The sequence below is a fragment of the Triticum dicoccoides genome, chromosome 5A (genome assembly GCF_002162155.2).
Source record: "Triticum dicoccoides isolate Atlit2015 ecotype Zavitan chromosome 5A, WEW_v2.0, whole genome shotgun sequence".
In the NCBI taxonomy this organism is placed as follows: Eukaryota; Viridiplantae; Streptophyta; class Magnoliopsida; order Poales; family Poaceae; genus Triticum; species Triticum dicoccoides.
This window is the reverse complement of record NC_041388.1, coordinates 671666442-671692573: the sequence shown is the minus strand read 5'-3', so window position 1 is coordinate 671692573 and position 26132 is coordinate 671666442. Positions and strand designations below refer to the sequence as shown.

Below are 26132 nucleotides of genomic sequence, written 5' to 3'. Positions count from 1 at the left end.
AAGCTTATCCATGAGATCCATCAGTACCTGAGCCGGTGAGTGCACAGGGCCTCCTGCCCCAGCTGCTCCTAACCCGGACGTTGTCGCTGCTGAAGCCGTAGAATTTTGGCCGGGTTGAGTACCAGCCATGAAGACTCCTGCCCAGTTTGGTGACTCTGAGGGGTCCGGAATAGTGCTGCCATCGGAACAGCCCCCAAGCACACCATCTTGAACTTGATACAGCGAATCTGTTGAGCCGGCGGACGAATCACCGTCAGAGAGGACGGCCGGCTCACCATCACCTTCAGATCCTTCAGAAAGTTCACCTCCGTGGATGCAACCCACAAAGGCACGCTTCACGACGGGTTGAGCTCGGGCGGGTTTCGCACGCTAAGCCGTCTCGACGAGGTCGGTGCAGCTGTCCGGCTCAAGGCCCGGCTCGCCAATCTGGCCGATGAAGACGTGAATTCCGCCAAAGGGGACTCGGTACCCGTACTCAATTGAGCCGGCGTCGGGGCCCCAGCCTTCGTCGTCGATGTAGATCTTTCCGCGACGACTCTTGGTCATCCGGCCAACTGCGTATCCCTTGAGCCCTTCGAAGCTGCCCTTTAAGAACTCAAATCCACCATGCGCTGGCCCCACGGTGGGCGCCAACTGTCGTGGAATTGTCACGGCAGATGTCCTCTTGCAAGGACTTAATCATGGAGCCATCGCAACTAGGAAGCTTAAAGGGGTTAATCGGGACAAAGGACACATGAGGTTTATACTAGTTCAGCCCCTTGCGGTGAAGGAAGGCCTACGTCTAGTTGGGTTGGTATTGCTTGAGGTTTCGATGACCAGGGAGAGAGATACGCTATGCCCGGTTCTCGATTGGTCGTTTCCTGCCCTAAGCCGCCGGCGGGTCGTTCCCTTATATACACGGGTTGACGCCCTCCGGCCTACAGAGTCCCGGCTGGCTCATAAACAGTGTCCGGCTCGGTGACTAGTTACCTCTACCTTATGTTACAAGTCATGCCATTACGGTGGTTTGTCTCTATGGGCCTTAAGCTCTACGAACCGCCATCCTCACGCTGGGTCTTGGGCTTCCTTTACGATGAGTCCTATTTGCATAACCCGGCCCCTCCTTGCCGGCTTACTCAAATAGTTATATCCCCAACAGACCCTGACCTTATTCCTAATGGCATCACGGTTCTTTACGACGCTTACAATAACATTATCTGTTTAGAACATGATTTTGGTAAAGCTATCAACCTGAAGATGCTCCTTTTCATGTTTGAAATGATGTCTGGGTTGATAGTTAACTTTCAGAAAAGTGAAATCCTCATTCTTTGTGGGGATGCTAATATTTTTAATAAATATACCTAGCTTTTTGGATGTGATGTGGATCAGTGAAAAATGCCTCAGCTTTTTGGCATTTGTGTTGGGTTTCGTACTAATTTCAAAAAATTTCCTACGCGCACACAGGATCATGTGATGCATAGCAACGAGAGGAGAGTGTTGTCTACGTACCCAACGCAGACCGACTGCGGAAGCAATGACACGACGTAGAGGAAGTAGTCGTACGTCTTCACGATCCAACCGATCAAGCACCGAAACTACGGCACCTCCGAGTTCGAGCACACGTTCAGCTCGATGACGATCCCCGGACTCCGATCCAGCAAAGTGTCGGGGAAGAGTTTCGTCAGCACGACGGCGTGGTGACGATCTTGATGAACTACAGCAGCAGGGCTTCGCCTAAACTCCGCTACAGTATTATCGAGGAATATGGTGGCAGGGGGCACCGCACACGGCTAAGGAATAGATCACGTGGATCAACTTGTGTCAACTTGTGTGTTTAGAGGTGCCCCTGCCTCCGTATATAAAGGAGGAGAGGAGGGGAGGCTGGCCGGCCAAAGAGGGAGGCGCAGGAGAGTCCTACTCCCTCTGGGAGTAGGATTCCTCCCCCCAATCCTAGTCCAACTAGGATTCCTCGGAGGGGAAGGGAGAGAGGGGGGCCGGCCACCTTCTCCTAGTCCTAATAGGACTAGGGGAGGGGAAAGAGGCGCAGCCACCTTGGGCTGCCCCTTTCTCCTTTCCACTAAGGCCCATGATGGTCCATATGGCTCCCGGGGGGTTCCGGTAACCTCCCGGTAACCCGGTAAAATCCCGATTTCACCCGGAACACTTCCGATGTCCAAACATAGGCTTCCAATATATCAATCTTTACGTCTCGACCATTTCGAGACTCCTCGTCATGTCCGTGATCACATCCGGGACTCCGAACAACCTTCGGTACATCAAAATGCATAAACTCATAATATAACTGTCATCGTAACCTTAAGCGTGCGGACCCTACGGGTTCGAGAACAATGTAGACATGACCGAGACATGTCTCTGGTCAATAACCAATAGCGGGACCTGGATGCCCATATTGGCTCCTACATATTCTACGAAGATCTTTATCGGTCAGACCGCATAACAACATACGTTGTTCCCTTTGTCATCGGTATGTTACTTGCCCGAGATTCGATCGTCGGTATCCAATACCTAGTTCAATCTCGTTAACGGCAAGTCTCTTTACTCGTTCCGTAATACATCATCTCACAACTAACATATTAGTTGTAATGCTTGCAAGGCTTATATGATGTGTATTACCGAGAGGGCCCAGAGATACCTCTCCGACAATCGGAGTGACAAATCCTAATCTCGAAATACGCCAACCCAACATCGACCATTGGAGACACCTGTAGTACTCCTTTATAATCACCCATTTACGTTGTGACGTTTTGGTAGTACCCAAAGTGTTCCTCCGGTAAACGGGAGTTGCATAATCTCATAGTCGTAGGAACATGTATAAGTCATGAAGAAAGCAATAGCAACATACTAAACGATCAGGTGCTAAGCTAATGGAATGGGTCATGTCAATCAGATCATTCTACTAATGATGTGACCTCGTTAATCAAATAACAACTCATTGTTCATGGTTAGGAAACATAACCATCTTTGATTAACGAGCTAGTCAAGTAGAGGCATACTAGTGACACTCTGTTTGTCTATGTATTCACACATGTATTATGTTTCCGGAAAATACAATTCTAGCATGAATAATAAACATTTATCATGATTATAAGGAAATAAATAATAACTTTATTATTGCCTCTAGGGCATATTTCCTTCAGTCTCCCACTTGCACTAGAGTCAATAATCTAGATTACACTGTAATGAATCTAACACCCATGGAGCTTTGGTGCTGATCATGTTTTGCTCGTGGAAGAGGCTTAGTCAATGGGTCTGCAATATTCAGATCCGTATGTATCTTGCAAATCTCTATGTCTCCCACCTGGACTAGATCCCGGATGGAGTTGAAGCGTCTCTTGATGTGTTTGGTCCTTTTGTGAAATCTGGATTCCTTTGCCAAGGCAATTGCACCAGTATTGTCACAAAAGATTTTCATTGGACCCGATGCACTAGGTATGACACCTAGATCGGATATGAACTCCTTCATCCAGACTCCTTCATTTGCTGCTTTCGAAGCAGCTATGTATTCCGCTTCACATGTAGATCCCGCTACGACGCTTTGTTTAGAACTGCACCAACTGACAGCTCCACCGTTTAATGTAAACACGTATCCGGTTTGCGATTTAGAATCGTCCGGATCAGTGTCAAAGCTTGCATCAACGTAACCTTTTACGATGAGCTCTTTGTCACCTCCATATACGAGAAACATATCCTTAGTCCTTTTCAGGTATTTCAGGATGTTCTTGACCGCTGTCCAGTGATCCACTCCTGGATTACTTTGGTACCTCCCTGCTAAACTTATAGCAAGGCACACATCAGGTCTGGTACACAGCATTGCATACATGATAGAGCCTATGGCTGATGCATAGGGAACATCTTTCATATTCTCTCTATCTTCTGCAGTGGTCGGGCATTGAGTCTTACTCAATTTCACACCTTGTAATACAGGCAAGAATCCTTTCTTTGCTTGATCCATTTTGAATTTCTTCAAAATCTTGTCAAGGTATGTGCTTTGTGAAAGTCCAATTAAGTGTCTTGATCTATCTCTATAGATCTTAATGCCTAATATGTAAGCAGCTTCACCGAGGTCTTTCATTGAAAAACTTTTATTCAAGTATCCCTTTATGCTATCCAGAAATTCTATATCATTTCCAATGAGTAATATGTCATCCACATATAATATCAGAAATGCTACAGAGCTCCCACTCACTTTCTTGTAAATACAGGCTTCTCCGAAAGTCTGTATAAAACCAAATGCTTTGATCACACTATCAAAACGTTTATTCCAACTCCGAGAGGCTTGCACCAGTCCATAAATGGATCGCTGGAGCTTGCACACTTTGTTAGCTTCCTTTGGATCGACAAAACCTTCTGGTTGCATCATATACAACTCTTCTTCCAGAAATCCATTCAGGAATGCAGTTTTGACATCCATCTGCCAAATTTCATAATCATAAAATGCGGCAATTGCTAACTGTTGGGTTTCGTAGTAATTTCAAAAAATTTCCTACGCGCACACAGGATCATGTGATGCATAGCAACGAGAGGAGAGTGTTGTCTACGTACCCAACGCAGACCGACTGCGGAAGCAATGACACGACGTAGAGGAAGTAGTCGTACGTCTTCACGATCCAACCGATCAAGCACCGAAACTACGGCACCTCCGAGTTCGAGCACACGTTCAGCTCGATGACGATCCCCGGACTCCGATCCAGCAAAGTGTCGGGGAAGAGTTTCGTCAGCACGACGGCGTGGTGACGATCTTGATGAACTACAGCAGCAGGGCTTCGCCTAAACTCCGCTACAGTATTATCGAGGAATATGGTGGCAGGGGGCACCGCACACGGCTAAGGAATCGATCACGTGGATCAACTTGTGTCAACTTGTGTGTTTAGAGGTGCCCCTGCCTCCGTATATAAAGGAGGAGAGGAGGGGAGGCTGGCCGGCCAAAGAGGGAGGCGCAGGAGAGTCCTACTCCCTCTGGGAGTAGGATTCCTCCCCCCAATCCTAGTCCAACTAGGATTCCTCGGAGGGGAAGGGAGAGAGGGGGGCCGGCCACCTTCTCCTAGTCCTAAAAGGACTAGGGGAGGGGAAAGAGGCGCAGCCACCTTGGGCTGCCCCTTTCTCCTTTCCACTAAGGCCCATGATGGCCCATATGGCTCCCGGGGGGTTCCGGTAACCTCCCGGTAACCCGGTAAAATCCCGATTTCATCCGGAACACTTCCGATGTCCAAACATAGGCTTCCAATATATCAATCTTTACGTCTCGACCATTTCGAGACTCCTCGTCATGTCCTTGATCACATCCGGGACTCCGAACAACCTTCGGTACATCAAAATGCATAAACTCATAATATAACTGTCATCGTAACCTTAAGCGTGCGGACCCTACGGGTTCGAGAACAATGTAGACATGACCGAGACATGTCTCTGGTCAATAACCAATAGCGGGACCTGGATGCCCATATTGGCTCCTACATATTCTACGAAGATCTTTATCGGTCAGACCGCATAACAACATACGTTGTTCCCTTTGTCATCGGTATGTTACTTGCCCGAGATTCGATCGTCGGTATCCAATACCTAGTTCAATCTCGTTAACGGCAAGTCTCTTTACTCGTTCCGTAATACATCATCTCACAACTAACATATTAGTTGTAATGCTTGCAAGGCTTATGTGATGTGTATTACCGAGAGGGCCCAAAGATACCTCTCCGACAATCGGAGTGACAAAACCTAATCTCGAAATACGCCAACCCAACATCGACCATTGGAGACACCTGTAGTACTCCTTTATAATCACCCATTTACGTTGTGACGTTTGGTAGTACCCAAAGTGTTCCTCCGGTAAACGGGAGTTGCATAATCTCATAGTCGTAGGAACATGTATAAGTCATGAAGAAAGCAATAGCAACATACTAAACGATCAGGTGCTAAGCTAATGGAATGGGTCATGTCAATCAGATCATTCTACTAATGATGTGACCTCGTTAATCAAATAACAACTCATTGTTCATGGTTAGGAAACATAACCATCTTTGATTAACGAGCTAGTCAAGTAGAGGCATACTAGTGACACTCTGTTTGTCTATGTATTCACACATGTATTATGTTTCCGGAAAATACAATTCTAGCATGAATAATAAACATTTATCATGATTATAAGGAAATAAATAATAACTTTATTATTGCCTCTAGGGCATATTTCCTTCAATTTGCACTTGTCAAGATTGTACTGTCAATCAAGTTAGTCGAGTCGATATAGATTCCTTATTTAGAGAAGATTGAGTCATGAGCTTGCTTGCTAATGTCAAGAAGTTATAACTTGCATTGGTAACCTAGAACCCAATGTTGAAGGAGACACTTTGTATTGGGGTATCACTAATAATGCTAACTACTCTATCAAGTCCATGTATAAATGGTTAGATAAGCCTCTTAGTGCTTGTAGTTATAAATGGAGTTGGGACGCGAAGTTACCTTTGAAAAATCATATTTTTCATGGAAAATGTTACTAGATGTTTTTTTATAAGGAAGGTCATGAAGTAAAGAAAATGGCATGTTCATTTTTCAAAAATGTAGAGTATTATCATCATCCTTTGTTTACTTTCTTGTTTGCTTGTGTTCTCGGGAGAACGGTTAGAGTTGTTCTTGATTTATATCCTAATAATCATTGGCAATATTATTCTTAGTGTTATTCTTTTCTACTTGGTCGGGAAAAATTCTATATTGTTGGCCTGGCGGCTATTTCTTGGGCCATATGGAATGCTCGAAACTGAGCTACCTTCGAGTAGAAAATGATAAATACCCCATTTGAGATTTTGTTCTCTGCTTGCTCTTTTCTTATTTGCTGGGCAGGTCTTCAGAAGTAGGGTGACAATAAGGTGCTCAGGACGGGGGCAGAGCTTCTTTGCTCCAACATGATGAACTTAAAGAGGATCTACGAGGTGGCTCAATGGCCTATTGGGGGGAGTGAAGTCTGCTTGGTGATTCCTGGTGTAGATATTTTGGATATTATTTTCTGTGTTTGGTCTGTGTGACCCATATATGTTGGCTGGCTTAAGTCTGAACCTTTCTTGAATTATCCTCTTTCTTGTAATAGGACTAGTTTCTTAGTTTTGGTGTTGTCTAGTTTTTATCCCCATAGTGTGCATCCCGATGATGGGCATGCATAGTGGGTTTTCTTGCGGTGTGTTGGACTCGTTTTCCTTCCTTAACGTCCCTATTAAAACTCCGGGCCTACAACATTTCCATTATGATTGATGGAAAGGGGGTTGGCCATGTTAAAAAAGGTTGGTTCTAAATGTTTTCTTGCTTTTCTCTCTGTCTCTCCCATGCAAGCTCTATAGAATCTGCATAGTGGAAATACACCTAGTGGAAATATATTTCGATGTTTGAAATTATTAGCATTTTCAAGTTGAAGGTAATTAAGGCCATCTCTATTGAACTTGCTACTGAAGGCAAATTCTGACAGAACACAAAATTGACTGTGCTCACTTTCTTCATGGCATCGATAGTGCCGTGGTATCAACAGTCAACAATCTTCGTCGGTTTCTTTAACAATTGGAAAGTTATATGGTTGGTAGCGTGTCTCATCCCCGAATTATGAGCCTAGAGTGTACTAAAAAGATCAAGCCTCAACTTCCATGAGCTATGTTTGAGAGTTCAGAGGTATGGTTTTGTCATGCCTTGTCATTAATCCTTTGCATACGTTCTTACATGATAGTTGGTGGTTTATAGAAACTCCTAGGCTCCTAGCATTATAGTTTATAGTTTACTAATTGAAACAATGAATGTTGTTATTTTTCCTCATGTCAAGGCTGTAAGGCTTGGCAACTTCAGATGAGTTGAAAGACAAAGCAATGTCGTAGCTTCATTTTCATAGAAAAGGATGTTGATAGGCATCAGAATTGGCATTGCTATTCATGGACGATTTGTGTATGCCTCCTTCACTCATGGTATTTTCTTGAGCTTACATGTTTTGCAAAATACTACTTTTCGTCATTCTTGTATGGTGATTGCCCTTTCTATACCCCATAGGACATTTACTTGGGTAATCTTATGTGAACTTTTATTTTTTGCATAATTATCACAACTCCATCTTGCTTAAAAGAAGATAAGCAGGTGACGTTTTTGTTTCACGTATTTACTTAGGATAGATAGTGAAATTAATTTATGTTTAGTGGGAGAAAGCGGAATAATGGTTGCAAGAGGGCAATTGCACATGATGCAGGCAAGTAAAATAGTTCTCTGCATCTGAAAAAGTTTACACAATATCTCACAGTTCAAGGTATTACATTAAGGATGGGAAGTGTGTTTATTTGTATTTCTTATCTTTAATAATGTACATGGATTGAGGATTGTGTAGGACTTGTACACATTTTTTCAAGCTAAAACATCGTTCTAATATTTCACATCATCCATTGTTCCACTCCTTTGGGGGTTCCAGTATCTATTTGAAATCATATTGTTTTGGAATTGCTAGGAATGGCTTGAAGGTTAGCACAAGCCCAATTACTTCGACTATATTCAAAATAAGGAATATCATTTGATCCCCTGCATGATTAAAGAAATAAATCATATGTTAGTTTTGCAATGGCATGTACCCATATTGATTAATTGCACGTTTACTACATGGGGCAAGCTTTTTTAACAAATAGCCGATGTTACTAAAATAAGAATGTAACTAATAAATTAAAAACATACCTGGAAAGAAAGCGGCATGTTGGCGCTTTTGGGCCCATGAGAACCTACATTTGAAATTTTCCAAAACATATGTTATAGATTATATATATCCATACATTATGTGTGCATATGAACCTAATACCAAGAAATGTTATAAAAGATGTGTCGGCGTACTAGTGACCATATGGTTTTAATTTAGCTATGGCCTTTATTTATTTTTACCGAACACAACTCTGAACTTTAGTATAATTGCCAATGTGTTAATATATTTTAGAGTACACTCTTGTGTCCTATTGGATCAAGGAACTACTATCTTCATTTTAGAATGTAAGGTGTATCAATTTTGATGCAAGATTGTAGAATAAAATATCTACATCTACAATACAAAATAAATAAAATACGAAAATACTTTTCATGATGGACGTGTTGATACAATTTGGTATTGTAGATATTGATTTTTTTCTAAAAACTTGGTCAAACATGCACATGTTTGACTTTTGAAAAAACTAATACACCTTATATTTTTTAAAGAGGGAGTAGTTCTTTGTGAAGCTCCATCAAGATTCACTGGGTTCACATGCTATATGTCTTTTACATGTTAGCATATTGATTGCGTTCAAAAGATATTTTGATCGTTTACAACAATACTCACAGAACACCTGCTCCGGCTGGAGCAATAGCCTTGAAAAGGGACATTGCAGTAGTAGATATTCCATTTGCAGCACCTCTTTGATTTTGTGACTGTCATTTCAGTAAACCGAGTTAGCTAACTTCAGTACCAATTGAGAATATAAATGTCCCACAGGTTGACTTGATACTTACCACAGCACTATTTTGCAAAATACAAGTTCCCGTTAAGATAGTTGTCTGATAAAAAAATTCAAAGTTGTAATGTTAGAAAGAATGTTATTGCTGTATAAAAATAAAAGAAAATAACTTCTATGTTTGTATTTGTTTCATTATGACCAATTATGTTTATATCCTAGACCATAATGTAAACCTTCTGGCATTTTTCAATCCCATTGCTCAAAATCAATACAACATGCATGGTGTGATGTTTGAAATAAATAAAGTCATGTTTGTGATGAGGAGATGTAATTGCTGGCGCTTACAGCAAAAGCACCCTTCATAACAGCAGCGCAATAAATAGCTAGTCCGAGTCTGGTCCCTGATAGGTGTGTCATGAAAGGGTAAGTAGCAAGAAGTGGTATGGATAGGACCTGTAATGGGCATGTGAAATTGTTAGAATAAAAGGATATGTATAAGAAATGTGAGATCCATAGGAAATAGCTCAGCTACTCACAGCTGCAATACGAGATGAAATGATAGATCCAAGATATTTGTGGACATGCCTATAAACAAATATTTGATACAAAAGAAGACCGGCACCTGACATCAAATGTGAAATTAATATTCAAGGTTTTGTATGATCATAATACACCACGAGAATTTAACTAGTAAGACAAAATGGTCCAAAATGGGTAGCATGTAGTAGTAGAACTAGTTTGATTATTAGGAACTCTAAATTTTGGACCCTTAACTTTGCTCCAAGTGTGTTTTGGTCCCACAACTTTCAAACAACCAAAAACAAATCTTGAATTTACAAATAGTTCACTTGTGAAACCTTGTATGGTTTTCGAGTTGTTCCAGTTATCTAAAACGGTCTTATGCAAATGGGTCCTGCAAGCCATGTATGGCTATGTTGCAGTCAAGTTCAAAAATAACAAAATTAAATTAAAAAGAGAATGGGCTTGGGCTGATATTTGATACCAACAATTTATTTTCTCTCTTCTCCTCCGTCTGCCATACTTTCACCCTCACCCTCACACTATTATCGAACTTTCTCGTCGTATCTATGTGGCAACCACATCAGTATAACCAGCTTCACGTGGACACCGCATCAAACCACATTGAAGTCAGTGTAGGTCCAAATTGTTGAGTGAACTTAGGGTTCCCTTGGGACTGTTTGAAAGTTTTAGGGTCAAAAGTAATCTAGTTTTTTTCTTTTTCATTGACTATAATATCATGTTTCAAACTGATACACGGCAGAATGTTCCATAATTATGAACATCCTAGAGGCAATCATAATATTGTGGTGCACATTTAATAGTAGTTGTAGTTGAACTCAACTGCATAAATTAAGAAGGTTAAATGTAAGAGTTGTTCAATAAGATTATATACACTACTGGGGTTATAACTTATACCTGAAGCCGCAAGAACTTGGCCGACATCTTTAGATGAAAAGCTTAGTCCGCCATATTTCTTGTTACTAACAGCCCACAAGGAAAATATCTGATACAAAAACATATATATTACTTACTTATTCATTAGTTTTTATGTTGTAAGCGGAATGTGAATACTAGTTACCTCACTGTATGCCGTATCATGAAGGGTGAAAACACAATATGCAATTATAGAAGACATCAATGGCCAGTTCTTATATAGACTCTTCTTCTCTGAATGTGGAACTTCTCTATGGGTAGCAACTCCTAAATCACCAGACATTTCTATTTCCCTTTCTAAGTTTTTATGCATATGAAGTGTCTCCTGGTAGAAAATATTGGGAATATGATATATTTTCAGTCACATATAAATGATATACCCTCATTAAGTAAATAGAGATAACATAGCAATAATTTATTAGAGACCGGTTGCAAATGTAGAGTTCAACAATTGACACATAGCTTGCCATTTGGCTTGTCTTCATTTAATTTTATCCTCTTTCCCTAAAAATAAAAAGAATGCATGCCTAATGTAAAAACCAATATAAATATTTGTTGTGGAGAATTGTTTTTGTGTCCCTCATCATGTTAGACCCTAATTAAGCCATCTAACACTTCAACAGTTTTTAGTTTGATCTGAAGTACAAATGTTGCCTTTTCAATTACAGGCGAATGCATGTGATTAAGAAGGACATGTGGCCTATCTGTTGGTCAGATGTGGAGAGTAATGGAAGTCGTGATATATTTTCAGGCTTAAAATGTGCCAAACCTTATAACTATGACCTTAAAGGACATTCTAAGAGTTGGAAACTATAAACTGATGTCTCCAAGTTGACAAATAAGAGAAATCCATTTAGAAACTTATTATTGGAACAAGAAAAATTATAGGGCATAGCATTAGTGGGGACGTGACATACCGGTAGCCATATGCAGCTGACTAGAACAGCAAAGGCGATCAATGAAATGAAAAGGCATGGAAGCAAATAGGGAAACCTGAAAAAAAAATACCTATAGTGTTAGTTCCATGAAGTTGACTCGTTATAATTAAATAAATCTTATTTACACAACATGCATACCTTCCAAAAACAGACTTCTCAGAAAATAGGTTCGGATATTGCTTTGCAGGCTGACAGGCAAATGAGAATATAAATGTGTTAGAATAGAATATAATATATTTATTACTTTTTGGTAATGGGAAATGATAAACAAATAGGTACCTGTGCTAAGTAGCCTCCAATGGCTGGACCGACAACAAGACCTATGCCCCAACCTGTGCTTACCTATAGCCAATGAATAAAGTCAACTAGAGCAACCATATATGAACTAACCTACTAAATAGCCCTGTCAAAAATATCAATGATGATGCATGTAAAAGATTAGGGTTATATGTTAATTTACAACTGATAATCCTAGAGCATGGTGTTCAGGTCGACAAACTTCAACTGAGTAAGCCTGCAAAAGTCAACAAAATTAGTCATGATGCATGCGCACATATATATTTTCTATGTGTGATATTGGTTCTTCTATGACATAACTGATGCTAGATTGGGCAAACTTGGATACCTTTATTGGGGCAAGCATGCCATTTAGTGAACCAAGGAGCATTCTTGTGGCAATCGCCATCCAATACTTTTCACTCAGTCCAAATAGAGTGTTAAAGATGACCCTGAAGGAGAATTACCGAGCTTATAAAGCAGCCACATAAAAGCTACTGAGTATATTTATTACAGCAGGAAAGTTTGCTCACACTGAGAACATGGAGAATGCAATGATAGGTTTTCTCCCAATACGATCTGCCACCACACCCCAAAACAGCGAGGCAAAACATCTGCCAATCATGTAAGATGCACCTATACAACATGGACATCAGCATGCCATATATTTTTTATTCCGGAAAGGAGGTTAGAACGTACCCCTGGTCTCTGCATCATTGTGATGCACATAGACATCAACATATATGTGTATATTTGAAAGAAGAGCCACAGGAATATGTTGGAACTTTTTACATGTCGTTAATTCAATGAGTTTTAACTTTCTTACCAAGAAGACCGGCATACACACCAATGTCTTCCTCGTTCTTTGCCACATGCATATCTTGTATCTATTGTCAAGAAAGGTCAAACTTAGTTTGCATACACATTAAACAAAAAAGAGTGACGATTTATTGGTGTTTGCCCAGACTTTTTTCACTCAGAGCTAAAGAAAACCCATCCTTTGTGTTTTTTCAATGTTTATGATGTTTCCATGGAATTTTTATGTTCGACAATGGTATACCGATAAGCCATGCATCGAATAGATAATGAGAATTAATGCTAACGAGTAGGTTCCATGTTTCAGAGTGAGACCTATGAGAGTGAAGTGGTTATTGCCGTGGTGACTAATAATGGTTACAACTATGGTGGCAAGAGTGATAAATGTTCATTTCAATATATATCTGTATATATGAGATATCGATTGCCATCTGCTAAATTATGTCTGAAGAAATATACTACCAGCAGTCAAGTTCAGCAAACTGAGGTCGCAATTTAGTTAGTTGGGTTATGCGAAGAAGCTATGGCGGCACCAATTAAACTGATCAAAGTGAGATGTTTAACATACCATGAAGTACAAGAAGGGGAACAGTGCTGATATTGGCAGAGCTGCAATTTAAAATGAGATATTGTCAATTGCCAGAAACATGGCCTACGACTAAAATATATATGTAACCAATACGTGTTAGCTAGCTATCATGAACAAATGCATATAAATCACCACTTGGAATGAGTAGTTAGCTATCATCTCAAAAACAATCAACAACAAACGTATATATATATCGCCAAGTTCTATCCCTGCTATCATACGCTGTTTAATGAATTTAGAAAAATAATTTCCAAATCTAAAATGCGAAACAGTTATGATCTTTTCTAACGCATATATGGAATTTTTAAAATGTACGTATCCCATCCCATACTACTTGGGTAGAGCGACGACACTATCTAGTCTAGATGTAGAGTAGTGACGCACCGGAGGCGAGGGTGGTGACCCCGACGTAGAAAAACTCCTTGTAGGGCGTGCCCGTGCTGTTCTCCTTCTTGCGCTCCATGGCGCAGCCGGGGCACCCCTCGTAGTACACCGTCTCCGGCAGCGAGGGCGGCGCCGTCGCGTCGTCATTGTCGTTGCCGTGCCTGTTTCTGGTAGTTTCGCCCATTGCTAGCTGGTTCTAAATAATCAGTTGATTAACTAACTGCACCGCCAGTAGCTTCAGAGTACATGACACTATGCTGTGATGTTATATAGCCTAGGTAGCTACCAAGCCGTGCAACTGCGTCTCTGTCGCCGTGGGCAGCAAAAAGTTTGCCGCTTTTCAGTGAGATGAGATTTGTTCTCAGCGCGCTGGCTGTCGGTCTCAGGCTGACACACGAGGGAAACTATGGATCGATCGATCGAGCGGTAAAGAAAGTAACATAACAAAAATGGAGTAATATAACATCACATGCATGCAGGCGGTAGTGCAAGAGAGAGAGGGGGGCAGAAAAAGAGTAAGTTTTCAATTGAGCTAGCGATATATATTCATTGCAACTCACTCTGTAGTGATCTAAACAATCTTATATTCCTTTACAGAGTGCGTACTTGTATTGTCACGCTTCATATTTTCTATGTTTTAAAAAAATCTGAAAAAAATACAAATTTACATGGAGGCATAACACACATGTGTGTAAATTTTCAGGGCAAAATACGTTGAAATGAGACATATGCAAAAAAGACAAATCTGAGGCTTTTTAACACACGATATTATTCATCCTCTCAGGTAATGAATTTGTCTTTTTTGTACAGGTCACATTTCAGCGTATTTCATCAGGAAATTTTCCACACATACACATAACATCATTATTTACTTGCACAAATTTTTTCAGATTTTTTTAAACCAACAAGTTTGAATTCTGACTTTTTTTTAAATAAAGGCCTCCATGAAGGCCGAGAGCCAAACGTCCGTTCTCTCTTGTAGACAACCTTATAGCTAACTTTATTGTATAAGTAACTATAAGTAGTAGTTATATATGACATGACAATATCATATAGCCAGCAGTTGACTATACTATTAACCATGCTATTATGCTCAACTTTTTCACGGTTCATTGATTGGCTTTGGATGAATGTCAATGCCAATGTTTGTCATACCTCGTGGATTCCCTTCATTAATCGCTCTGTTAGCAGCTGGCCAGTGTCTATTAATTCCATGGTACCCAGCGCCAGGGTTTATTTTCTGCTTCCAGTTTGACCTTTGTATCCAAACTCTACTTCTTCTACATCAATGAAAATCAGCGCTCGCTGCTTTTTTAACTAATAATCATCAGCTTTCAACCAGGTTAGTCTAAACAATCCTTCCTTGAAAGTAACTCCCTATATACCATTTAGGACCGACGAAAAGGATGACACGTACGTGGAGTTGATATATGGACTCATTTAGGTTGCCGAATTTGTTGGCTAATCACACGGACCAGATTTAAGCTAGTTTGGCTGGGCAGGGGTCGTGTGTCTACGTACGTCAGTGCTGATGCATATAGGGTCAGAAACAGAGGTCAAATCAAAATCAGTTTCTTGTTCTGAAAAAAAATCAAACCAATTTCATGTTTATTTCTCCGGAGGCAGCATGAACATTGCCACACCAACCACTTATCTTGATCAATACACATATAAGATATACTACCTCTTTCCCGACGGCCCTCAAACTGTGAAAGACAAGTGTATATCTGCGTATGGCTGCCCGGCCGGCCGGCAAGAGTAGCTAGCTAGCTAGCCAGCATGCATGCTACTTAATTACTTTCTTCGTTTTTAAATATAAGTTTTTTTAGAGATTTAAAAATAAGCTACATACGAATGTATATGGACATATTTTTAAGTATAGATTCACTTATTTTGCTTCGTATATAGTGCATATTGAAATCTCTAAAAAAACTTATATTTAGAAATGGCAGGAGTAGTTTAGAGTTTAGCCGAGCTAAACAATGCTGCTTACTACCTGGTGCTTATGCATGCAATTTCAGCGCAAAAAAGTATTCCCTTCGTCCGGAATTACTTGTCGTAGAAATGAATAAAAATGGATGTGTCTAGAACTAAAATACGTCTAGATACATTCGTTTCTCCGACAAGTATTTGCGGACGGAGGGAGTAGAAAAAGATCGCACAGCTGACGTGCTGCTTTATTCACCAACAGGTAGCTGGCTAGCGGCTGGAGCAGACAGTTTGGAAAGCTTTTTTTTTAAACGAAGGCAAAAGCTTTGCATCATTCATTAATTAAGAAGAAGAGAGTTGCCTGATTAATTTACGGAAAACCAGGCGAAAACCGTTACATGCTTGGCCCCGAAAGACAACCAAGCTACAACCCCATGATACAACCAGACTACTCCCGAACCATAAGACCACAAGACCACAAAGAAAGACAGACAAACTCCCCCATCACACCACCCGCTTGCACATGAAATTCAACTTCACAAGTGAGCCCCCACATGGTAGCTAGAGGAACCAACATCGGCAAAGGCCACGGACCTGAGCACACCCGTGATGGCATGTCCAAACACTGAGAGCTATCCATCAAGCAACTGCAGACGCCTTTTCTATAGCGCCACTCTTCTTGCTTCTGCACTTGTTTGATTTCTTCTTCAAAACGACAGGACGGGAGCTAGTAGCACCACTTTTCTTATCCCTGATGACCTTCTCCTTGAGGAGACACCCAATCATCTTGCCGGATCCAGGGTTAGCAGCGTCCAAGGTAGCGAGGAAATCGCAAATCTCTTTCGCTATGAGAGCCCCAGGCACACGAGCCATTGCTTTGGGTGCGACAACCACATCACCTACAGGAACCACGTGCCCAATGGACTCGGACGAGCAAGACATTGCAACGTATGAATGCCCCTTCTCCTCAAAGTCGAGCATCTGGTTGGGCTCGAGGGGTGGTAATGGAGGTAATGCCACAACCGAGATCTCGAGGGGGTCCACCTTCAGTTTCTCGATGGATAGAGGCGGAGTCGATTCCCCACACAGCTCCATAAGCTCAGGCATGATCTGTAGCACCAGAGACACAACCACATCAATGCACGAACCCTCAGAAGCAGATAACGGCGATCTGACCCCAGCACGAGGAGAGAAACGTCCATGAAGCCCATCTCCATTCTCGTCCTCAAGGTTGACATCAGGCACAACCAGGGGGCGCTGCATAGGAGCAGTTTGCAACATAGGTGACACCTGTGAGAGCCCACTCAGAACAGCCTCAGCTCGATCTAGAAAGTTCCCCATCTGAAGCATCCAACCTTGCACGGAGTCAACGACATCGCGCAGAGGTTGAACCGTTTCCTCGAGTCGAAAGGAAGCCGTGTTGAGGAGCTCAGACCGCAGCAGCTCCGCTTGTCCCTCCATGGCAGACCGCAACGACACATCTACCATGGCCACAGAGGCAACAGGAGCAGAAACAATGGATGCCCAGGAATCATGACGAAACGTCTTGGGGAGGAGTGGGGCTTCTATCTAGGCTTGGCGAGGAGCTGGAGCTTCATGATGCTCGGCGACGGGGCAGGTCAAAGGCGATGTGGCAAGACTTGCCAACAAGTTGAGCGGACGCCAGGCGTTGCGACATCCACGTGCGCGGTGGCCATTCTCAAGGCACCGAGAGCACCTAAAGGGGTCTCTGCAATCCGCTGCACGATGCCCATGAAAAAGGCATCTACAACATCGACCACGAAGCCAAGCTGGAAGGGGGTGAGGAGCCACTGCAGGAGCTGGCGGCGTTGAATGACATGGGCCTCGCCGTGGCAAAACCTTCCGCCAACCCCCACAAGCCTCTACCTCATGCACCATGCATGGCCGAGCGGGCGGTTCTGAGCATTTGGCAGCCGATGTTGATGTTCGCGGGACTAGCTCTTCATCGTCTTCGTCTTCATCTTTAGCTACGAGGGAGCTCCACGAAATAGGCTACCCTGTGGCGGGGCCCAAAAGCCTTAGATCCATTGCGCTAGGCCCGTGCTGGAGCAGCAGCCCGCCAGAGGTGAGGCCACTCGAACCATCAGGCACCAACCGTGGGGTCGGCCTGAGTGTCCCCGGCTGCAGCATCCCGACACGGAGGAGCTCGGGAGTAGGCCCAGGGATGGCGGCGGGAGCAAAGCCAGATCGCATCAGGGGCAGAGCGGCCGAGGCCATCGTCGCGGGCGACAGCAGCAAGCGGTCGGAGGCAACGGCCAGAGTGAAGGAAATATGCCCTAGAGGCAATAATAAAGTTATTATTTATTTCCTTATATCATGATAAATGTTTATTATTCATGCTAGAATTGTATTATCCAGAAACATAATACTTGTGTGAATACATAGACAAACTAAACTTCACTAGTGTGCCTCTACTTGACTAGCTCGTTAACAAAGATGGTTATGTTTCCTAACCATAGACATGTGTTGTCATTTGATTAACGGGATCACATCATTAGGAGAATGATGTGATTGACATGACCCATTCCATTAGCTTAGCACCCGATCGTTTAGTATGTTGCTATTGCTTTCTTCATGACTTATACATGTTCCTATGACTATGAGATTATGCAACTCCCGTTTGCCGGAGGAACACTTTGTGTGCTACCAAACGTCACAACATAACTGGGTGATTATAAAGGAGCTCTACAGGTGTCTCCAAAGATACATGTTGGGTTGGCGTATTTCGAGATTAGGATTTGTCACTCCGACTGTCGGAGAGGTATCTCTGGGCCCTCTCGGTAATGCACATCACATAAGCCTTGCAAGCATTGCAACTAATGAGTTAGTTGCGAGATGATGTATTACAAAATGAGTAAAGAGACTTGTCGGTAACGAGATTGAACTAGGTATAGAGATACTGACGATCGAATCTCGGGCAAGTAACATACCGATGACAAAGGGAACAAAGTATGTTGTTATGCGGTATGACCGATAAAAGATCTTCGTAGAATATGTGGGAGCCAATATGAGCATCCAGGTTCCGCTATTGGTTATTGTCCGGAGACATGTCTCGGTCATGTCTACATTATTCTCGAACCCGTAGGGTCCGCACGCTTAACGTTACGATGACAGTTTCATTATGAGTTTATATATTTTGATGTACCGAAGTTTGTTCGGAGTCCCGGATGTGATCACGGACATGACGAGGAGTCTCGAAATGATCGAGACATAAAGATTGATATATTGGATGGCTATATTCGGATACCGGAAGTGTTCCAGGTGATTTCGGAGAAAACCGGAGTGCCGGAGGGTTACGGGAACCCCCCCCCCCGGAGAAGTAATGGGCTTTATGGGCCCTAGTGGAGAGAGAGAGAGAGGGGCGGCCAGGTGGGCCGCGCGCCCCCTCCCCCTCTGGTCCAAATTGGACTAGGAGTGGGGGGCGGCGCCCCCCTTTCCTTCTCCCTCTCCCCCTTCCTTTCCCCCTCCTAGTAGGAGTAGGACTTTCCTACTCCTACTAGGAGGAGGACTCCTCCTCCTTGGCACGCCCAAGGGCCAGTCGGCCTCCCCCCTTGCTCCTTTATATACGGGGGCAAGGGGGCACCTCTAGACACACAAGTTGATCTTCAAGATCGTTCTCTTAGCCGTGTGCGGTGCCCCCCTCCACCATAGTCCTCGATAATATTGTAGTGGTGCTTAGGCGAAGCCCTGCGACAGTAGAACATCAAGATCGTCACCACACCGTCATGCTGACGAAACTCTTCCCCGACACTTTGCTGGATCGGAGTCCGGGGATCGTCATCGAGCTGAACGTGTGCTAGAACTCGGAGGTGTCGTAGTTTCGGTGCTTGATCGGTCAGGCCGTGAAGACGTACGACTACATCAACCGCGTTGTCATAACGCTTCCGCTGTCGGTCTATGAGGGTACGTAGATTACACTCTCCCTTCTCGTTGCTATGCATCACCATGATCTTGCGTGTGCGTAGAATTTTTTTTTTGAAATTACTATGTTCCCCATCAGTGGCATCCGAGCCTGGTTTTATGCGTTGATGTTGTGCACGAGTAGAACACAAGTGAGTTGTGGGCGATATAATTCATACTGCTTACCAGCATGTCATATTTTGGTTCGGCGGTATTGTTGGATGAAGCGGCCCGGACCGACATTACGCGTACGCTTACGCGAGACTGGTTCTACCGACGTGCTTTGCACACAGGTGGCTGGCTGGTGTCAGTTTCTCCAACTTTAGTTGAACCGAGTGTGGCTACGTCCGGTCCTTGCGAAGGTTAAAACAGCACCAACTTGACAAACTATCGTTGTGGTTTTTGATGCGTAGGTAAGATTGGTTCTTGCTTAAGCCCGTAGCAGCCATGTAAAACTTGCAACAAACAAAGTAGAGGACGTCTAACTTGTTTTTGCGGGGCATGTTGTGATGTGATATGGTCAAGACATGATGCTAAATTTTATTGTATGAGATGATCATGTTTTGTAACCGAGTTATCGGCAACTGGCAGGAGCCATATGGTTGTCGCTTTATTGTATGCAATGCAATCGCCCTGTAATGCTTTACTTTATCACTAAGCGGTAGCGATAGTCGTAGAAGCATAAGATTGGCGAGATGACAACGATGCTACGATGGAGATCAAGGTGTCGCGCCGGTGACGATGGTGATCATGACGGTGCTTCGAAGATGGAGATCGCAAGCACAAGATGATGATGGCCATATCATATCACTTATATTGATTGCATGTGATGTTTACCTTTTATGCATCTTATCTTGCTTTGATTGACGGTAGCATTTTAAGATGATCTCTCACTAATTATCAAGAAGTGTTCTCCCTGAGTATGCACCATTGCGAAAGTTCTTCATGCTGAGACACCACGTGATGATCGGGTGTGATAGGCTCTATGTTCAAATACAACGGGTGCAAAACAGTTGCACACGCGGAATACTCAGGTTATACTTGACGAGCCAAGCATATACAGATATGGCCTCGGAACACGGAGACCGAAAGGTCGAGCATGAATCATATAGTAGATATGATCAACATAGTGATGTTCACCAATGAAACTACTCCATCTCACGTGATGATCGGACATGGTTTAGTTGATTTGGATCACGTGGTCACTTAGAGGATTATATGGATGTCTATCTAAGTGGGAGTTCTTTAGTAATATGATTAATTGAACTTAAATTTATCATGAACTTAGTACCTGATAGTATCTTGCTTGTTTATGTTTGATTGTAGATAGATGGCCCGTGCTATTGTTCCATTGAATTTTAATGCGTTCCTTGAGAAAGCAAAGTTGAAAGATGATGGTAGCAATTACACGGACTGGGTCCGTAACTTGAGGATTATCCTCATTGATGCACAGAAGAATTACGTCCTGGAAGCACCGCTGGGTGCCAAGCCTGCTGCTGGAGCAACACCAGATGTTATGAATGTCTGGCAGAGCAAAGCTGGTGACTACTCAATAGTTCAGTGTGTCATGCTTTACGGCTTAGAATCGGGACTTCAACGATGTTTTGAACGCCATGGAGCGTATGAGATGTTCCAGGAGTTGAAGTTAATATTTCAAGCAAATGCCCGGATTGAGAGATATGAAGTCTCCAATAAGTTCTATAGCTGCAAGATGGAGGAGAATAGTTCTGTCAGTGAGCATATACTCAAAATGTTTGGGTATAATAATCACTTGATTCAATTGGGAGTTAATCTTCCAGATGATTGCGTCATTGACAGAATTCTCCAATCACTTCCACCTAGCTACAAGAGCTTCGTGATGAACTATAATATGCAAGGGATGGTTAAGACAATTCCCGAGCTCTTCGCAATGCTAAAAGCTGCGGAGGTAGAAATCAAGAAGGAGCATCAAGTGTTGATGGTCAACAAAACCACTAGTTTCAAGAAAAAGGGCAAAGGTAAGAAGAAGGGGAACTTCAAAAAGAACAGCAAGCAAGTTGCTGCTCAGGAGAAGAAACCCAAATCTGGACCTAAGCCTAAAACTGAGTGCTTCTACTGCAAACAGACTGGTCACTGGAAGCGGAACTGCCCCAAGTATTTGGCGGATAAGAAGGATGGCAAGGTGAACAAAGGTATATATGATATACATGTTATTGATGTGTACCTTACTAATGCTCGCAGTAGCACCTGGGTATTTGATACTGGTTCTGTTGCTATTATTTGCAACTCGAAACAGGGACTACGGATTAAGCGAAGATTGGCTAAGGACGAGGTGACGATGCGCGTGGGAAATGGTTCCAAAGTCGATGTGATCGCGGTCGGCACGCTACCTCTGCATCTACCTTCGGGATTAGTATTGGACCTAAATAATTGTTATTTGGTGCCAGCGTTGAGCATGAACATTATATCTGGATCTTGTTTGATGCGAGACGGTTATTCATTTAAATCAGAGAATATTGGTTGTTCTATTTATATGAGTAATATCTTTTATGGTCATGCACCCTTGAAGAGTGGTCTATTCTTATTAAATCTCGATAGTAGTGACACACATATTCATAATGTTGAAGCCAAAAGATGCAGAGTTGATAATGATAATGCAACTTATTTGTGGCACTGTCGTTTAAGTCATATCGGTGTAAAGCACATGAAGAAACTCCATACTGATGGACTTTTGGAACCACTTGATTATGAATCACTTGGTACTTGCGAACCGTGCCTTATGGGCAAGATGACCAAAACACCGTTCTCCAGTACTATGGAGAGAGCAACAGATTTGTTGGAAATCATACATACAGATGTATGTGGTCCGATGAATATTGAGGCTCGTGGCGGATATCGTTATTTTCTCACCTTCACAGATGACTTAAGCAGATATGGGTATATCTACTTAATGAAACATAAGTCTGAAACATTTGAAAAGTTCAAAGAATTTCAGAGTGAAGTTGAAAATCATCGTAACAAGAAAATAAAATTCCTACGATCTGATCGTGGAGGAGAATATTTGAGTTACGAGTTTGGTGTACATTTGAAACAATGCGGAATAGTTTCGCAACTCACGCCACCCGGAACACCACAGCGTAATGGTGTGCCCGAACGTCGTAATCGTACTTTATTAGATATGGTGCGATCTATGATGTCTCTTACTGATTTACCGCTATCGTTTTGGGGTTATGCTTTAGAGACGGCCGCATTCACATTAAATAGGGCACCATCACAATCCGTTGAGACGACGCCTTATGAACTCTGGTTTGGCAAGAAACCGAAGTTGTCGTTTCTTAAAGTTTGGGGCAGTGATGCTTATGTGAAAAAGCTTCAACCTGATAAGCTCGAACCCAAATCAGAGAAATGTGTCTTCATAGGATATCCAAAGGAAACTATTGGATACACCTTCTATCACAGATCCGAAGGCAAGACTTTTGTTGCTAAATTCGGAAACTTTCTAGAGAAGGAGTTTCTCTCGAAAGAAGTGAGTGGGAGGAAAGTAGAACTTGATGAGGTAACTGTACCTGCTCCCTTATTGGAAAGTAGTACATCACAGAAACCTGTTTCTGTGACACCTACACCAATTAGTGAGGAAGCTAATGATGATGATCATGAAACTTCAGAACAAGTTACTACTGAACCTCGTAGATCAACCAGAGTAAGATCCGCACCAGAGTGGTACGGTAATCCTATTCTGGAAGTCATGCTACTAGATCATGATGAACCTATGAACTATGAAGAAGCGATGGTGAGCCCAGATTCCGCAAAATGGCTTGAAGCCATGAAATCTGAGATGGGATCCATGTATGAGAACAAAGTATGGACTTTGGTTGACTTGCCCAAAGATCGGCAAGCAATTGAGAATAAATGGATCTTCAAGAAGAAGACTGACGCTGACGGTAATGTTACTGTCTACAAAGCTCGACTTGTCGCAAAAGGTTTTCGACAAGTTCAAGGGATTGACTACGATGAGACCTTCTCACCCGTAGCGATGCTTAAGTCTGTCCGACTCATGTTAGCAATTGTCGCATTTTATGATTATGAAATTTGGCAGATGGATGTCAAAACTGCATTCCTGAATGGATTTCTGGAAGAAGAGTTGTATATGATGCAGCCGGAAGGTTTTGTCGATCCAAAGGGAGCTAACAAAGTGTGCAAGCTCCAGCGATCCATTTATGGAATGGTGCAAGCCTCTCGGAGTTGGAATAAACGCTTTGATAATGTGATCAAAGCATTTGGTTTTGTACAGACTTTTGGAGAAGCATGTATTTACAAGAAAGTGAGTGGGAGCTCTGTAGCATTTCTGATATTATATCTAGATGACATATTACTAATCGAAAATGATATAGAATTTCTAGATAGCATAAATGGATACTTGAATAAGAGTTTTTCAATGAAAGACCTCGGTGAAGCTGCTTACATATTGGGCATTAAGATCTATAGAGATAGATCAAGACGCTTAATTGGACTTTCACAAAGCACATACCTTGACAAAATTTTGAAGAAGTTCAAAATGGATCAAGCAAAGAAAGGATTCTTGCCTGTGTTACAAGGTGTGAAATTGAGTAAGACTCAATGCCCAGCCACTGCAGAAGATAGAGAGAAAATGAAAGATGTTCCCTATGCTTCAGCCATAGGCTCTATCATGTATGCAATGATGTGTACCAGACCTGATGTATGTCTTGCTATAAGTCTAGCAGGGAGGTACCAAAGTAATCCAGGAGTGGATCACTGGACAACGGTCAAGAACATCCTGAAATACCTGAAAAGGACTAAGGATATGTTTCTCGTATATGGAGGTGACAAAGATCTCATCGTAAATGGTTACGTTGATGCAAGCTTTGACACTGATCCGGACGATTCTAAATCACAAACCGGATACGTGTTTACATTAAACGGTGGAGCTGTCAGTTGGTGCAGTTCTGAACAAAGCGTTGTGGCGGGATCTACATGTGAAGCGGAGTACATAGCTGCTTCGGAAGCAGCAAACGAAGGAGTCTGGATGAAGGAGTTCATATCCGATCTAGGTGTCATACCTAGTGCATCGGGTCCAATGAAAATCTTTTATGACAATACTGGTGCAATTGCCTTGGCAAAGGAATCCAGATTTCACAAGAGAACCAAACACATCAAGAGACGCTTCAATTCCATCCGGGATCTGGTCCAGGTGGGAGACAGAGATTTGCAAGATACATACGGATCTGAATGTAGCAGACCCGTTGACTAAGCCTCTTCCACGAGCAAAACATGATCAGCACCAAAGCTCCATGGGTGTTAGAATCATTACTGTGTAAATCTAGATTATTGACTCTAGTGCAAGTGGGAGACTGAAGGAAATTTTCCCTAGAGGCAATAATAAAGTTATTATTTATTTCCTTATATCATGATAAATGTTTATTATTCATGCTAGAATTGTATTATCCAGAAACATAATACTTGTGTGAATACATAGACAAACTAAACGTCACTAGTGTGCCTCTACTTGACTAGCTCGTTTATCAAAGATGGTTATGTTTCCTAACCATAGACATGTGTTGTCATTTGATTAACGGGATCACATCATTAGGAGAATGATGTGATTGACATGACCCATTCCATTAGCTTAGCACCCGATCGTTTAGTATGTTGCTATTGCTTTCTTCATGACTTATACATGTTCCTATGACTATGAGATTATGCAACTCCTGTTTACCGGAGGAACACTTTGTGTGCTACCAAACATCACAACGTAACTGGGTGATTATAAAGGAGCTCTACAGGTGTCTCCAAAGGTACATGTTGGGTTGGCGTATTTCGATATTAGGATTTGTCACTTCGATTGTCGGAGAGGTATCTCTGGGCCCTCTCGGTAATGCACATCACATAAGCCTTGCAAGCATTGCAATTAATGATTTAGTTGTGAGATGATGTATTACGAAACGAGTAAAGAGACTTGCCAGTAACGAGATTGAACTAGATATTGAGATACCGACGATCGAATCTCGGGCAAGTAACATACCGATGACAAAGGGAACAAAGTATGTTGTTATGCCGTCTGACCGATAAAAGATCTTCGTAGAATATGTGGGAGCCAATATGAGCATCCAGGTTCCGCTATTGGTTATTGACCGGAGACATGTCTCGGTCATGTCTACATTATTCTCGAACCCGTAGGGTCCGCACGCTTAACGTTACGATGACAGTTTCATTATGAGTTTATATATTTTGATGTACCGAAGTTTGTTCGGAGTCCCGGATGTGATCACGGACATGACGAGGAGTCTCGAAATGATCGATACATAAAGATTGATATATTGGACGGCTATATTCGGACACCGGAAGTGTTCTGGGTGATTTCGGAGAAAACCGGAGTGCCGGAGGGTTACTGGAACCCCCCTC

The 26132-nt window shown here is 42.5% G+C and overlaps 1 protein-coding gene across 1 annotated transcript; it reads right to left on the bottom strand.

Moving 5' to 3' along the window:
• Positions 1–8197: 8197 nt before the first annotated feature.
• LOC119304006 (protein ZINC INDUCED FACILITATOR-LIKE 1-like) lies at positions 8198–14096 on the bottom strand. Its single transcript, XM_037581174.1, has 17 exons — positions 13884–14096; positions 13479–13519; positions 12921–12981; positions 12628–12730; positions 12444–12546; positions 12279–12332; positions 12098–12160; positions 11957–12006; positions 11798–11873; positions 11026–11205; positions 10863–10950; positions 9962–10047; positions 9771–9878; positions 9481–9525; positions 9311–9399; positions 8680–8723; positions 8198–8529 (listed from the first exon to the last, which is right to left on the bottom strand). Exons 1-17 carry the CDS (start codon positions 14065–14067, stop codon positions 8426–8428), a joined length of 1479 nt encoding a protein of 492 aa, XP_037437071.1. The 5' UTR covers positions 14068–14096; the 3' UTR covers positions 8198–8425.
• Between the last annotated feature and the right edge of the window lie 12036 nt (positions 14097–26132).